The 14,347-nt window shown below is 39.1% G+C and overlaps 1 protein-coding gene across 1 annotated transcript in view; it reads left to right on the forward strand.

Moving 5' to 3' along the window:
• The window catches only part of ssbp4 (single stranded DNA binding protein 4), a 119,135-nt gene that overhangs the window by 23,579 nt on the left and 81,209 nt on the right, over positions 1 to 14,347 (forward strand). The window contains exon 4 of the mRNA XM_059342015.1: positions 8,189 to 8,273. Coding sequence (XP_059197998.1) covers positions 8,189 to 8,273 — 85 coding nt within the window. The remainder of the gene's footprint in view (positions 1 to 8,188; positions 8,274 to 14,347) is intronic.

The raw sequence follows: 14,347 nt of genomic DNA on the forward strand, positions 1-14,347 counted from the left end.
GGTGGTGGTGGTGGTGGTGGTGGGGGTGCTTCAGAATGAGACCAGGGCTGCACAGAGGGGGAGAGGGAGCTTGGTGGTGGGGGTCACTCATCCACATCTGTTGTTATGGGTGGAGGGATAAAGAAAAGGCTCAGCGAGGGCTGCAGGTGTTGATTGTGTCATTAGCTCTCTCTCTATTGGCTGCTGCTAGTTGTCTCCTCCTTATCCCAAAATCGATTGCTTTAACCAGTTTTCACTGGATGGCCACTGAATCCTCAATACACCCCCCCATACACACACACACACACACACACACACACACACACACCAACAGAGAAAACACACACATATAAACCTTAGCACAACAACAGTATGTAGAGGGATCCTCTCTGTGATTGCCTCTAGCTGAAATTCTTGTTTGTGAGGGGCAGAGAAAACAGTGAAATGTCTGGACTGTTCTTCATAAGCACAGCTTTCAGACAGTCTTCTGCTAACCTCTCCTTGCTTCTTTTATCTTTCTTTCCTCACATCGTATCGTTGCGATCATAAATCGGAGCAGCTGAGTTTCACATCCGTTCCCGTCACGTAGAAGATGAACCGTCGCTGGCAGTTAAATCTAAATAAAATCTGATAGTACAACTAATACAGTCAATTCAGCTAATTTAAAAGCAGCTTTACACTGTTTGTTTCTTTCTGGTTTCACTTGTTAACGGACTGCTACAATTACGCAACAATACAAAAGACTAATTAGGCCGGTTCGGGGGGATAATGGGAGTAACCATCTTGGAATAATGCATCAACAGTCTTAAGTCAGAGTAACAGGAGCTTTTCATGTTCTTCCTAATCTTCCCATTCCTCCGACATTGCAGCATATTTAAATCCAATCCAAGCGAAAACTGCTCACACAGATATCAGATACATTCTGAAATCGCCTATTGATGACTTCATTGGATATCCCAAAATTTGGAATTTTTCAGTCCTGTCTCAACTTTTTAAACGGTTGAAAAGCTACTTGAAGAGGTTCACTTTTGAACAATGTAGGTTTGACCAAACTCCCTTTTATATAACAGCAGAATTTCAGACCAAAAACTGTTCATTTTAATGCAGTTGTTGCAATCAGAGGATTTAAAGTAAAGAGTTCAACTCTGACAATCGAAATTGCCTGGACTAGTGCAATATCACACCATGATCATTTTAATATACTTTTAATAAAAAATATTTTAAAAATGATAATTTCCTCCAATATGGGGAATCATATTGCAATTGCAATATCATAATCGCAATTGTTGTTGTTTTTTCCAAATCATGCAGCCCAAGACAACAATGATGTTTGAAGGAACAACAGTTGAAGTAGAAGAAGCACAAATATTAGCTGCGTCATGTTATTTTAAAACTTCTGCTCCACAAAAGAGATGCAGAGCATTTTGCAGTCAATCAGGTGCAGTGTTGGAGTTATTTTTTAAAAGAAAACTAATGCATCACCTTACTCATTTACGCAGCTAAATTATTTTTCGTTACTGTGCAATATCACCTGAGATGCATTGTTATGTAATTGCCAGCGAACAATAAAAAACACTACATATGCCCACATATTGGATAACCTTATCCAGATAATGAACCACATTTAACAGACCAAACATGCTCAAGCAACATGGTGTCACTGTATTAGGTTTGTGAACTTATATAACATTAGTTATGACATCATTGTGTGATTAGTAGTTGAGCCCGACTGATAAGGGAATTTTGAGGTTGACGCTGATACCAACTTCAGAGGGGGAAAATTAATATAATATAATATGGTGGCTGATATAGTAGTCATTTTTTGAGTTGAAATGAAAATAGACCTTTTTTATGTGGATTGTGCACCAATTTTTCACCACTCTGTTAATGTACCCAGAGAGCTACACTACTGGTCAAAAGTTTTAGAACACACCAACTTTTCCAGAATTGAATTGAAAATGATGCAGTTTAATGTCTCAGTGTACTCTGAAATTAATGCACATTTGCAACATTTAAAATTCTTTACTGAGCATGATAGTGTTTTGAAAGTAAAAAAAGATTCAAAATCACATTTTATGTTGGACTAAAGGACTAAAAAAAGACAAAAAAAGGACAAAAAAAGACACCAAAATGACTTAAAAAAGACACAAAATGACCAAAAAAAGACACCAAAAGACACAAAATGACTTACAAAGACATGAAAAGAATTCAAAAAAGGACAAAATAGCCCAAGACTCCATAGAGTTAAGTTGTTAACCCATTTCTTGTTCCCTGAAAAAGGCCTACTTGTATAATTCTGAAATGTACATTATTTTTCAGTTTTTGTTAATCTTACCTTTTTTTATTTACCTCTGGCAGTTCACCACTTACCTTTGTACCCTTTCAAGCTGTTCATTTGACTTGAACTGCTTGAATTTCAATAAAAAACTGGAAACTTTTGACCGGTAGTGTACATTTGCAAACATTAAACATAAAAAATTAACATTGTTATACATTATTTTACATTATACAAACAATGTATTACATTGTCAGCCAATTCTATAAATGATAACTGAGAAAATAAAGAATAAATAGGAATGAAATAAATAGCTAAATTAACATTATTTCTGTTCAGTTTCAGTCAATTGTTGACTATTTTTAAAAAGTGAAAAATAAAAATGAATAGCTTTAGCCATTTCTAAGGACGCCAAACAATGTTTACTGCGTTATATTACATATTATATTACATAGTTGTCATGACGGCACATATCAGAGAGCATATACACTGATGCCAATAGGCCAATATCTGCCGATAATGTCTGTCAGCTGATATATCTGTCGGGCTCTAATTAATAGTTGTAATGTCATTACTGAATTTCACAACATGTGGCGTTCTGTTCCCCGACCAAGACTGCCAGCATTCACCCCATCACCAGGCTTCCAGCTCTACCTATTTTGCGTCAACATGTGAATTAATGTTGCTATGCCACCTTCCTGTGTGATCACACTTAGTCTTCGGCTGTCTGGAAGGTCTATGAAGTCTCCGCCGTGTACCTGAATGTGGGAATATCCTGCACCTGCATGTGTGAACCTCTAACATCACACACACACACACATCTTAATTTTACTGTTAGTTCCTCTTTAGCTCTCAGTCTTTATTTATAAGCCACAGTCTGACGGGATTGTTTGTGATTTACATGGCGCGGTGATGTTGTTGGTTCCTCGTTGCTGCTACCAGGAGAATAGCTGGTACTTGAGTACAAGGTAATAAAGACAACTGGAAGGCTTGTGTTTCCCCGCCTCTGCTCTTTGATTGCAGCATTTTGCCCCGTTAAGAAGAGCCTGTTGTGATAAGAGGAGGAGATGGCACGGTCGACTTTCTGTTACTTTGTTTTTTGGACTCTGTGGTTCTTTCTCTATCTCCATCTGTCTCCATCTCTGTCTTCATTTCTATGTATATTTCCTGACTCACTGGCTGAAGACGCACTCAGGATTATCATGTAGACCTGCCACCAGCAGCCTGTGTGTCTGTCTTTCTGTGTCTTTGTTTACACTCCTTATTATAATGGAAAAGCACATTGTAACCACTGGCTTTGTCAGACCACAGTTAATTGCAAATAATTATCGTGATGGCATTTAATTTTAGTAATTGTCTTCTTCTGGACGGCTGGTCGCTAATCCCTTCCTCCTCTGTTCTGGATACAAAGTGTGTTTGTGTGTGTGTGTGTGTGTGTGTGTGTGTGTGCTGACAGTGCCAGCTCATATTTTTGTTGCCTTGTTTCTCATTTGGATGAATAAAATAGTTAAAAAAATAGACAGTTTGCATGACCCCGTAAGCTGCCGTTTAAATCTCTCCTGTGACTCTTCAAAGTAAGAGCGGTTTAAGTTTTCTTCTTCTTCGGCTCAAATACCATCAGTTACTACACATAATACCATAAAGAGCTTCCCATGATGAGATGATTAGATTGAAATGATTAGATAATTGGATAGAAAATTTACTATTACAAGGGTGTGCAGAGTACAAGATTTCTTGCAGATTGCTGGCGCTAATTAACCGCGAATGTTGACTTCCCAGATAATTTCCAAAGATTAGTGTCTCTGAAAAGGAAGCGACAACAACTATGACATGGGCTCTTTCCCTCAAAATGTGGGTGGGATTGTCAAATGAGTGCTAACAATGGTTTCACCCAGACTTTGCCAGGCTTCAGTCCCACTGTTTCATGAGATGGTAGAGTAGATGGGAATACATTTTCTTCCCTGATTGCAGCCTGAAAAACTGCCTTTCAGCGCTACAATAATACAGTACAGGGTTTGTGCAAAGTCTTGAAAGTTTGGAAAATGTTTTATTTTAACATTGATGTGTTTTCAAGGTTAGGAATATGCTTGAATTTGAGTTTACTCTGTGAAAAATGCTTTTATTTTCACGTAATCTGGTGTTTTATCTACTCAATCACTCATGTAAATAGCTGTAATTCAAAATTAAACAGCCTCAGCTGAGTTAAATGAGCACTAAACTTTTCTAAAGTAAATTTGAGGATATTTTCTAATGCAGATATTCGTCTTGTATAATCAGATGTCCATTTGATACAGTTTTTAAATTATTTAAAGGCTGCCTGCTCTTGAACACTATTAAAGATTCACTCGTCATTCATAGACAGACAGACAGAAAAGTTCCTTTGCAAAATCTTGAATCTTGTTTTTTTTTCTGTGCAATCCAGGGAATATCAATCAAACCACTGTTGGCTTCTGTCAATAAGATATGTTAAACTTTTTTTTTTTCATTTTCCTAAATCCTGTATTTCAGTTTTGCCCTCTAGGGAAAATCAATCAAAAATGGTGTTGGTTTATTCCTTTTTTTAATGCCTTTTATTTATTTATTTTGCAAATAAACTCTTCTGTTAATCCCTTCCTCTGGAAATTAAATCATCATGATCAAAACATAAAATCAAAGCTCATTTGAACAGTTGATAAAAGAAGCAAAGTGTCAATACACATTGATTTATGTGGGTATAAATAAATTCTTTATTCTCACATCAATTTAGATGTGATGATAAAAGCTTCAATTGTCAGGAAATTTCTGGCTCAGGTAGCTTGAAACTGCTTGTAAAAAGTCCTTGGATATTACTTCTTAAAAGCTGTACACTGATATTACAATATCGGTCATTTTTGCTCGCTAATTAAACACCTTTTCATACCTAATCGCTCCGCTGTAACTACAGGAATGTATCCTTTTCAACCACCTCAAATAATATCAGAATAATGAAAGTCTACATTTAGTCCAACAGCGATCCCGCTTTAGATTATGCACACAGAGACGCAGGGAATGAGATTTCCCTGTGCGGCTCAGACAGAAGCAGGTCAGCTGTTCAAATCGCAATATATTTGAGACTTCACAGGCCATGAGATGTTAGATCACCTTTCCCCTGCCGCCCTGAGCTCCTACCTGCTTGTGTCTTTTCGGGTAACAAACTGTAACCTGCGTTCCATTTCATTTCCCTGAGAGCTGATTGGATTTGCGATGGTCGAGCCTTTTCACCGTGGCTCGTGTCTGACGGAGCAGCAATCTCTTTAACACCGACCGATAGATATGATAATGTACACTGGCTTTATTGTGGAGTGACAGAAGGGCAACAGGACTCACACACCATATGTGTTCGCCACCGTTTCTGCACAGTCCCCCTCTGTTCCTGCAGCAGCCTCCTTGTCTAGAGGGGACCTCAGCTCTCACTGAACGCCTCAGGGCGCTGACTCTGTCTTTTAATCTTTAAATACTTTACTAACACTTCTATTGTACTTCATATGCTTTGAGGGGTTGGTATCGTGTGCCAAAGGGAAGAAAAATGTATCATTCTTTTTTATTTTTTTAGGACTTTTTCTTTTGTTGTCCTCAAATAACAAAAAACAAAAGAACATTAGGGAAAGTATAGATCAGGGGTGTCAAACTCAAATAAACAATGGGCCAAAATGTAAAACTTGAATAAAATCGCGGGCCAACATTAAACAAATAAACCTTTTAATATATACCAAACATGTTTTGCTTTAACATTAAATATGGAACCAGCAACGCTTATAAACATACAATATATAACTAAATAGTGCAGACATGCAAAATCAAATTTCAAATAAAAAACACATCAATGTCATTAATTTATTAAATAAAAATTAAATAAAAATCGCATACCTCTTTTCTATTTGCATCCTTCTGATTGAAATATCAAAATAAAGTTTTTCAACAGGTTAATACATTTAAAAATAACAATAACAATAATAAATCTAGTATTAGCGGTAAATGCGCCGTATAATACCGGCGGGTCAGCTTTGCTAGTACAATAATAATATAATAATTTGATATTGGCTCGTAATAAAATTACACTGCGGGCCAAATTTGGCCCGCGGGCCAGAGTTTGACACCCCTGGTGTAGATCAACAATGTTTTATAATGACCATATTTGGGAGATAATAACACCAAAGCATGAAAATCAGACATATTGTTCAATTTAAACTTAGCAACAGGCTGCTAGTGAGCCATTCTCTGACAGTTACGGGCAATCAGCTAATATTTTCTGCTCCATCTCGCAGTCTGTCATATCAAGTGTCACGCTGTCCCAAACATCAGCACAAAGAATGCATGTTAACAGTTTATTTGCACCTTTAAGTGACAGCAAGAATGAGTTCAGCAGTTCCTTTTTTCTTTTCTTTTTTTTATTCGCTGTCCATGAAATCAATATCTTGAAGAAGGAGAAGTCCTTAATGTGGACCGGCTTAGCAGGTACTTAATTTCACTGCAGTAATTAAGGGCCCATTTGGAGTGGGACCTGGTGGCCCCTGCTGCCCTAGAGGAGTGGGATTGGTCTAATTAACTAATATGAGTACGGCTGATTGGGCAGTAAGTAACATAATCACAGCTGATTGGTCAATAACTTGCAGGTCGCCGGGGCAGATTGAGAGGAACATTTGGTGACCCGTCCTTCCTGGATAAAAGCTCTCTGGAGCTGCAGGCTTCAGGCTGGACTGTCGGACTGTCTGTGGCTCTTTTACATGGCATTTTAATAGGCCTTGGTATCTAATCTCTTGGTCTATCGTGTTGGGTATTGAAAACTGTAAAGTAAAGCTGAAATGCCAAGTTGATTAATTGATTAAGATAACTGACAGTGATTCATTTGAGTAAAACATTTGCAAAAATTAAGTGGCTCCAGATTCTTGAGTATGAATATATATGCTGGTTTTCTTCATCCTCTATGATAGTGAACTAAATATATTTGGTTTTGGGGCAGTTTCTTGAACCAAGCAAGCAGTTTAAATGGCACTTATTATGCTTTTCCTGTTTCTGTCTCACATATAATATTACAATGTCAAATGATCATGGTCAAAGTTTCAACTAATGCTGTAAACATAGTTATCAGAGTCTACAATTTCCAAATGTTTCCCCTCTTGGCTTGAGCTGATATCAGTTTGAGACAGATTTCCATATATGGTCATCTGCTCCTGGCACGTTGCTGCAGTGTTTACGTTACATACGCTGCTACATGTAGCTGCATGCTAACATCAGGGAAACCTGTAATCCTGGTCACTGATGTTGTTAATTTCTCCCTGGTTTCAAATAACATTCATGCTGAAACATGATCTTCTTTTGGTTTCAAGGCTTGTGTAGGTGATTTTTCATGGTAAATCGTGTCGCCATACTTTATTACAGTCATTACCTGGCTGCAAATATGGAGCCATGGGCAGTATGAAAATTTTTTTAACATTAAAGCATGTAAAGATGTTCTAGCTGGAACCCAAATTACTCGCGAGACCCTGAAAATTAGCATAATACGTCCCCTTGAATAAATGAAAGCTAACAAATAATATTGACACGAGTCTCCCAGCGTGCGCTGATTCACTCGTCAGCACCCTAAAAGGCGCTCTATGAATACTGAGCACAAAGCCGTCCTTTTAAACTGTTTCAGAGACGTTCCCCTACTTTGTTAAAGAAAAACTGTTTATATTTCTTCATAAAAAGGTATAAAAAGGTTGAATTTTTCGTATTATACCTGTATCTTTTTCATGCCAGCATCTAAACAGCTCTGCTTTATAATTATCCAAGCGGATATTTAGTACCTCCATCTGTGCACTTTAACCACTTCCACTCAGAACATTGTACACAAAACACACAAACCTGCAACATAATCTGTCTTTGGATCACACAGTGAAGTGTCTAACTGCTGTCGCTCTCTTGTCCTGTGTGCAGTGTATTCTGGGATCTGTACTGCGCTGCCCCAGACCGGAGGGAGACATGTGAACATTCCAGCGAGGCCAAGGCTTTCCATGACTATGTGAGTGAACTTAACCAACCCTCCCTGTTGTGTACGAGGGGCACAAATATGCACACATCCACCACTCGGACACACTCACACATGCTCGTGAGCACATACAAGCGTGTGTGTATCAGAGAGAAGGAACTATTCTGTCTGTGATAATGCTGCTGATTCTTGTTTTGACATGTCTGGTCTGCCTGCTGCAGCCTCTCTTCTGGATGGGACAGACTCTGAGCCAGACGTCTGAAGTAGCATGCTTTTAAAAATGCAGCACCTATGAACACCGCTTCTATATTTTATGTGAAAGCCCTTAGACTTCTATCTTTGAATTTTTAAAGTCTAATCGGTGAGTCTTCATGCCATTTTGCCACATTTTACAGGATCGGCCCTGGTTAGATTTCTGTTGTGATGAACAGTTTGTTTGATATTTACAAATGATCATAGTTCTGTTTGGGAGATCGTAGATGTTTAAACGTATTGTTTTAAAGTGAAACAGAACTACTTGGTTAACTTTAGGAAAAAGATCAGGATTGAGGTTAAAATTTGCAACCACTGGATACACTTTTGTAGGTGACGTATAAGGAAAAGTAGAAGGTGATCACACTTCAGTGACTCCACCCTAAACTGACTTTATCAGTCTTTATATCTACCTTGCAAAAAATGTTGGCATTGTATGTTTCTAAAAAACACAGATAAATGAATCTTCAAGGTTTTTTTTTATTAAGTGATGAAGCAATATGATGTTAAACTCCGCAAAGGTCCGCTGGACAGGACTTTAAACCAGAAGACCGGTGTTTCCAGCCTCTTGCTGGAAGTTTTGCCCGGAATAAATATTTTTTATGTCTAACTGTCTTATTTTTACCCAACCTTAACCAAGGTGTTTAAAGTGTGATAAACAGCAATTACCACATCTTGAATTCAGCGATCGTCACATGTTTACAATGAGAACATGTTGCAGCAGGTCAGAAACCTTCATGTTGATGATATATGTGGTACTGATGCAGTGTTATCTGTAGTTTGCAGAAAAGTCCAATGCCAACATTTATTCTGGTGAATGGTTTGTGCATTACCTCACTTCCTGCATTGTTTTTGTCATAATGACTACACCAGTCTGACCAGAAAGAAGGAGCACCTTGTGCCTCACAATATTGTGGCTTTTCTACGAATTTCAGTAGCTCAGCTGCTGGCCGCACTTCCTCAAAACGCTGACCCCTGACCCCTCAGGTCTTAGCGAAACTGTCAACCTGAGGTGAGAGGTCACGCCGCTGCCTGGCTATTTATTGGTCCACTCAAGGCTTCAGAAAAGGTCAAAGAACATAAAGCAGCTGGCTGATCACACAAGGACATTAACACACACATACACCAGCAACACATATACACATAGGACACATTTAGAGGCCCGTTGTGGCTGCAGGGGCTGGACGGGCGATGAAAGGTCAGGGTCTACGGCCCTCTTGACCCTCTCATCATCTGGAGAGACGCTGCAGTCGATCAGTAACCTATCGAACACATGAGAGCTGGCTAATGTGTGAGCCGGTCTTTGTTGTTGCAGCTCTCATTATATAAATGACCATTCTGACTCTCTCTTTCTGTCAGTTTTGCTTTTAAAATTGATTTCTTTACTTCATGAAAGTCGTCCTTTCGGGCTTGTCCACACTTTATGTTGGCTGAGTCGTATTTGAATAAGGATTACACGGGTGTTACGATGTTGACTGGACAGACTGCTTCAACCACTAGATTATCGTTCCACCTGGGCAGCAGTGAAACCTAAAATGGATTAGAGGTGCTATTCTCACCGTACGCATTTCATTCAGGCTGTTTTAGCCCACAGCCAGTCACCCATTCAGTTGAACTCTCTTATGAGGTTTGACAGCAAAAGTGTGAGCACTTGTCAGCCGAACAGATTACATTTGTTGTGCATGTACGACGCGTGTGTGTGCGGGCGCCAGTTGACGTGCGTGTCTCCGCTCCTCTGTGTGTGTATGTGTGTGCATGTATTGGACCACCATAAGATTAATTACATGGTTAATTAAACCTAGTAGTTAATTAAATCTGACAACTGTGTCTAATTAATCTAAATGCAATATAATTTCCTACACCTTTCTCCAGAGGTAGGCCAGCTGGATACCTGCATGTCAGCTCTTTAGCGGCTGCGGTTTGACAGGCCTGGTCAATATATGGCTGAACATCAGGCTTCACAGTCTGCCTCCGTTAAAAAGACACATTTTGAGTGTGTTTTAGTCTCTGACGACGTAAATCAGTCAGGATCATGAATGCTGTTCTATATCTGAACATAGAGGAAATAAACAAAATGCACTGTAGTGCTGGAATTGATCTATTGGGGCTCATTTTTAATATCTGACAAACACAGAACTTAGTTGTGGTTCAAGGATTCAGACAGTGTTGTTTGACCTTTGACCCGGCTCAAGTTCAGGAGGTCAGAGTGTGTGAGCTGTCTGTTTAGAGAGGGCTGATCTCTGGATGAAGCATTAGATAAAAGAGTTTAAGATTTAATTCTTAGCCCCTTAAAGGAACAGTTCACCAAAAATCTAAAATATTTTTTTGTCCTAATCTAGATTGTTGGGTGTGAGTTGCAACAGACCTTGATAAATAGAACTACAGGAAGGAGGAAAAACATGTATTTGTTGATTTTGGGGTGAACTGTCTCTTTAAGATACAGTTAAATATTCTCGTCTTGTGCATCTTTTTTACATATCACACGAAGATTTATAATGATGTATTAGCTCTGTTTGGAAATGTTTGCCTCTTCACTAGAATTTAAAGTAAAGTAATGCATCTCTGAGTAGTGTTTGGCTTCACAGCATGAGTTATAATGGCTGACCCAGGGGTCCGCTGCTTTTTAGTGATGCTATTTCATAATAAAGGAATTCTGTAATTGTACTTTTCCCCCTTTTTGGTTTGGTTTATTGTCTCTAGTAAATGCTGTAACTTTTTAAGATTCACCCCAAAGTGACTGTGTGTGTGTGTGTTCTTGTACTTCCTACATGGTGAGGACCGGAACACGTTTTTAACCAACAGAGTGAGGACATTTTTGCAAAGTGAGGACATTTCGGCCGGTCCTCACTTCTTTAAAGGCTTTTTTGAGATTTCAGACTTTGTTTTAAGGGTTAAAGGTTACATGATAATGATAATTAACTGAAACTGTATTGTGTGGTTACAAAACCAACTAAAATTATAGTGAAAATGTCCTTCGTTTTCATCTTTGTCAACTTTTTTCATACATAATGAAGATGGATAAGAAATAAAGGCAAATTTTTTTTAAGAAATAAAGGCAAAATTTACTGTGACCTCTTTAATCTCCCACCCAACAAATACCCCATTACAAAAAACTAAACTAATAAAAACTGAACTAAAACAAAAGCATTTAAAAAAAATAAATACTAGACTAAAACTAGCAAACTCACTCTAAAAACTCATTAAAACTAACTGGATTTGAAAACAAAAATTCACAACAAAATTAAAACTAAAACTTATGAAAAATCCAAAACTACAATTTAACTTACAACTTACAATGAGGGTCTTCACAAAGACAGAAGTACAAGAATGTGTGTGTGAGTGTGTGTGTGAGTAAGTAGCTTTTTGGTGACTGTTACCAAGTGTGTGTGTGTGTGTCTTTGTGTGTTTGTGTGACAGAGAAAGGGAAAGAGAGTGTCAGGGTCGCAGCGTGTGAATCCCCAGGGTGACGAGGGGTCTGTCTGTCTCTGATTAACTCGGGCTCCTTGGTCCCCGCAGACCGATGGCCTGATCAAGTCTCTATCACGGCCCCTTGCTGATAACGGCTCCCTCATTCCCCCCGGTCCCCCTGGATCACAGAGTGAAAAACAACACGGCTCCCAGGGGTCGCACACGCTCTGCTCCGTGTGTCGTTCAGAAGGGAGTGAAAGAGGAATGTGTGCGTGACAAAGCAGGATTTTTATTTATGTTTTATTTTTTTTTAAATATATAATTTACACTTCTCTGTGGCTACGCTGTCAGTTTGTTGTGGATAAAAATGAGAAATATCAGCGCCGTGCTATAAAACTGATATTTAGAAATGCATTTTTCGCTTATTTGTTTCCTGGAACTAATGCGGTTGCTAGGCAACATCGAGCCAGCGTACAGTCTTAGTTACAGATTTGGTTTGGCTCGACTCACTTTGGCTCAATTTGGCCCCCGGTTTGAAGGCACCTCTTACTCAGCTCTGTCCTACTGGCCCCAATTGTGAGCAATGATGTAGACTTTGTGGACTCTCCAGTTTGGGAAAGATAATGGAATATAATGTGCTAATCCTCAGATCTGGGGACTGGTTGACAGCTAATCCAGGGGAATGTGGTGGGATTGGAGCCCTGGCCACACTCCCAGAAATGGAAGGCCTCTGACTGGCTGGATGGCTGGTTGGCTTCACCCCTGGATGCTGAATCTGCTATCATAGCCACTTGAACTCGCGCGTAAACACTCACACATGCGGGCAGGCTTGTGTGCATATCACATAGCCACACTCAACATGCAAGAGAATGCACACACTCAGAGTAAGCGAGATGATGCCGTATCATAAAGAGCTGGAAGAGCCTGAAGTCTTGTCCCTCTGTAAAGTAACTTAAGTGGTCTCTCTTGTTGTCGTAATTGTTGGAGTTGTGTTTCTGTCCTTCCTCTTCACATTGCCGTTTAATCATGTTCATTTCCTAAAAGAGATCCGCACATCTTATAGTCCCCTTTTCTGCCAGAATTTGGATGTTCCTCAAAAGAGCACTTTGTTGAGGAAACGTGTTTGATTATAAGAACATGGCACGTCTTTAGTAACTCAATATGAATGATTAAAGGACGCAAGCTTTGTGATGAAGAAAGCATACATATTGACGAGCGAGGAGGCACGCTTGTTCTCACACACACACACACACACACACACACACATTCTTGCTCACATTAAAGCAGGCAGAAGAATGAGTCTCTGTTTTCCCTGACACACTCACACACACTCGTACATGCACGCACTTGCAATCACAGACAAACAGTCTTTCAGGAAGTGATACACTCGGCCTTGTTGTTGCAGACATTTTGCTTTGCCCCAGCCAGAGGTCGCGACCCCGAACATCTGCGATTCATGCCAATCCGGGTTCACCGCCTGCGGAGTGTCACAGATTTAGTGCCACAAGTGCGTCATTCACATCGCAGTGCTTCACTGACTCCACTCTGCTCCTCGCTTGTTGACAAGAACTGTCATGATGGAAGGGCATCTAAACATCTTTTTTTAAGCATTAAAAATAGACTGTTATAAGAACAAAAAACTAGTGTAAATACATGTGTTTATTTGATGTGAAATAATGGGTTGAAAATAAGCGATAACAGGGTTCGTACAAAGTATTAAAAGTTTGGAAAATGGTTAATTTGAACAGTGTCTTGGTTAGGAATATGTTTGAATTCAAATATACTTCAGTATGCTTAATTTCCTCACAGCTGGACTTATTTTATGATTTAAATGTGTTAATAAAGCTTTTAGAAGTCCCAGCTCCTAAAATGTGAAGATTGGCAGTTTACGTCTGTTTAATATCATTGTAAAGACAAAATATCTCCATTTAGGGCTATTTTTTTAATCACTTAGTCCACAAACTTTCAGATTATAGTGACAGACCGAAATGGAGACAGTGGAGTAGAGCTGCTGCTCTGACAGCTGTTCATTGGATACTTTAGGTGTTCTGTGCTTATTCTATCTCATGAAGGGCTTATTGGAAAGGTGGAACATGGTCTCATTGCATTTCGGCTGCAACATGTGGCTCATTTTTAAAACATGCTGCAAAGTAAAATAAGGGCACATTTCGCACCAAGCTCTAGTGTTCCTAAACTAACACTATACTTCCTTGATCCCTCACTAGATAGAATACCTCAGCATACCGAGTTTACTGTTATAGATCCATACTTTTAAGATGCTGGAGCAAGCCAATTTTTGTCATTTTTGCCCGCATAACGACCACTGCAATTGTCAAAATTGTTGCAGATTAATTTCCTGTCGACTAATCGAATTAAACAGCTAATTGTTTCAGCTCTAAATGAGTAAATCTTAATGGAAAACAATGAAAACAGTTGAATGTGCTCTG

Source organism: Centropristis striata, chromosome 9 (genome assembly GCF_030273125.1).
Source record: "Centropristis striata isolate RG_2023a ecotype Rhode Island chromosome 9, C.striata_1.0, whole genome shotgun sequence".
In the NCBI taxonomy this organism is placed as follows: Eukaryota; Metazoa; Chordata; class Actinopteri; order Perciformes; family Serranidae; genus Centropristis; species Centropristis striata.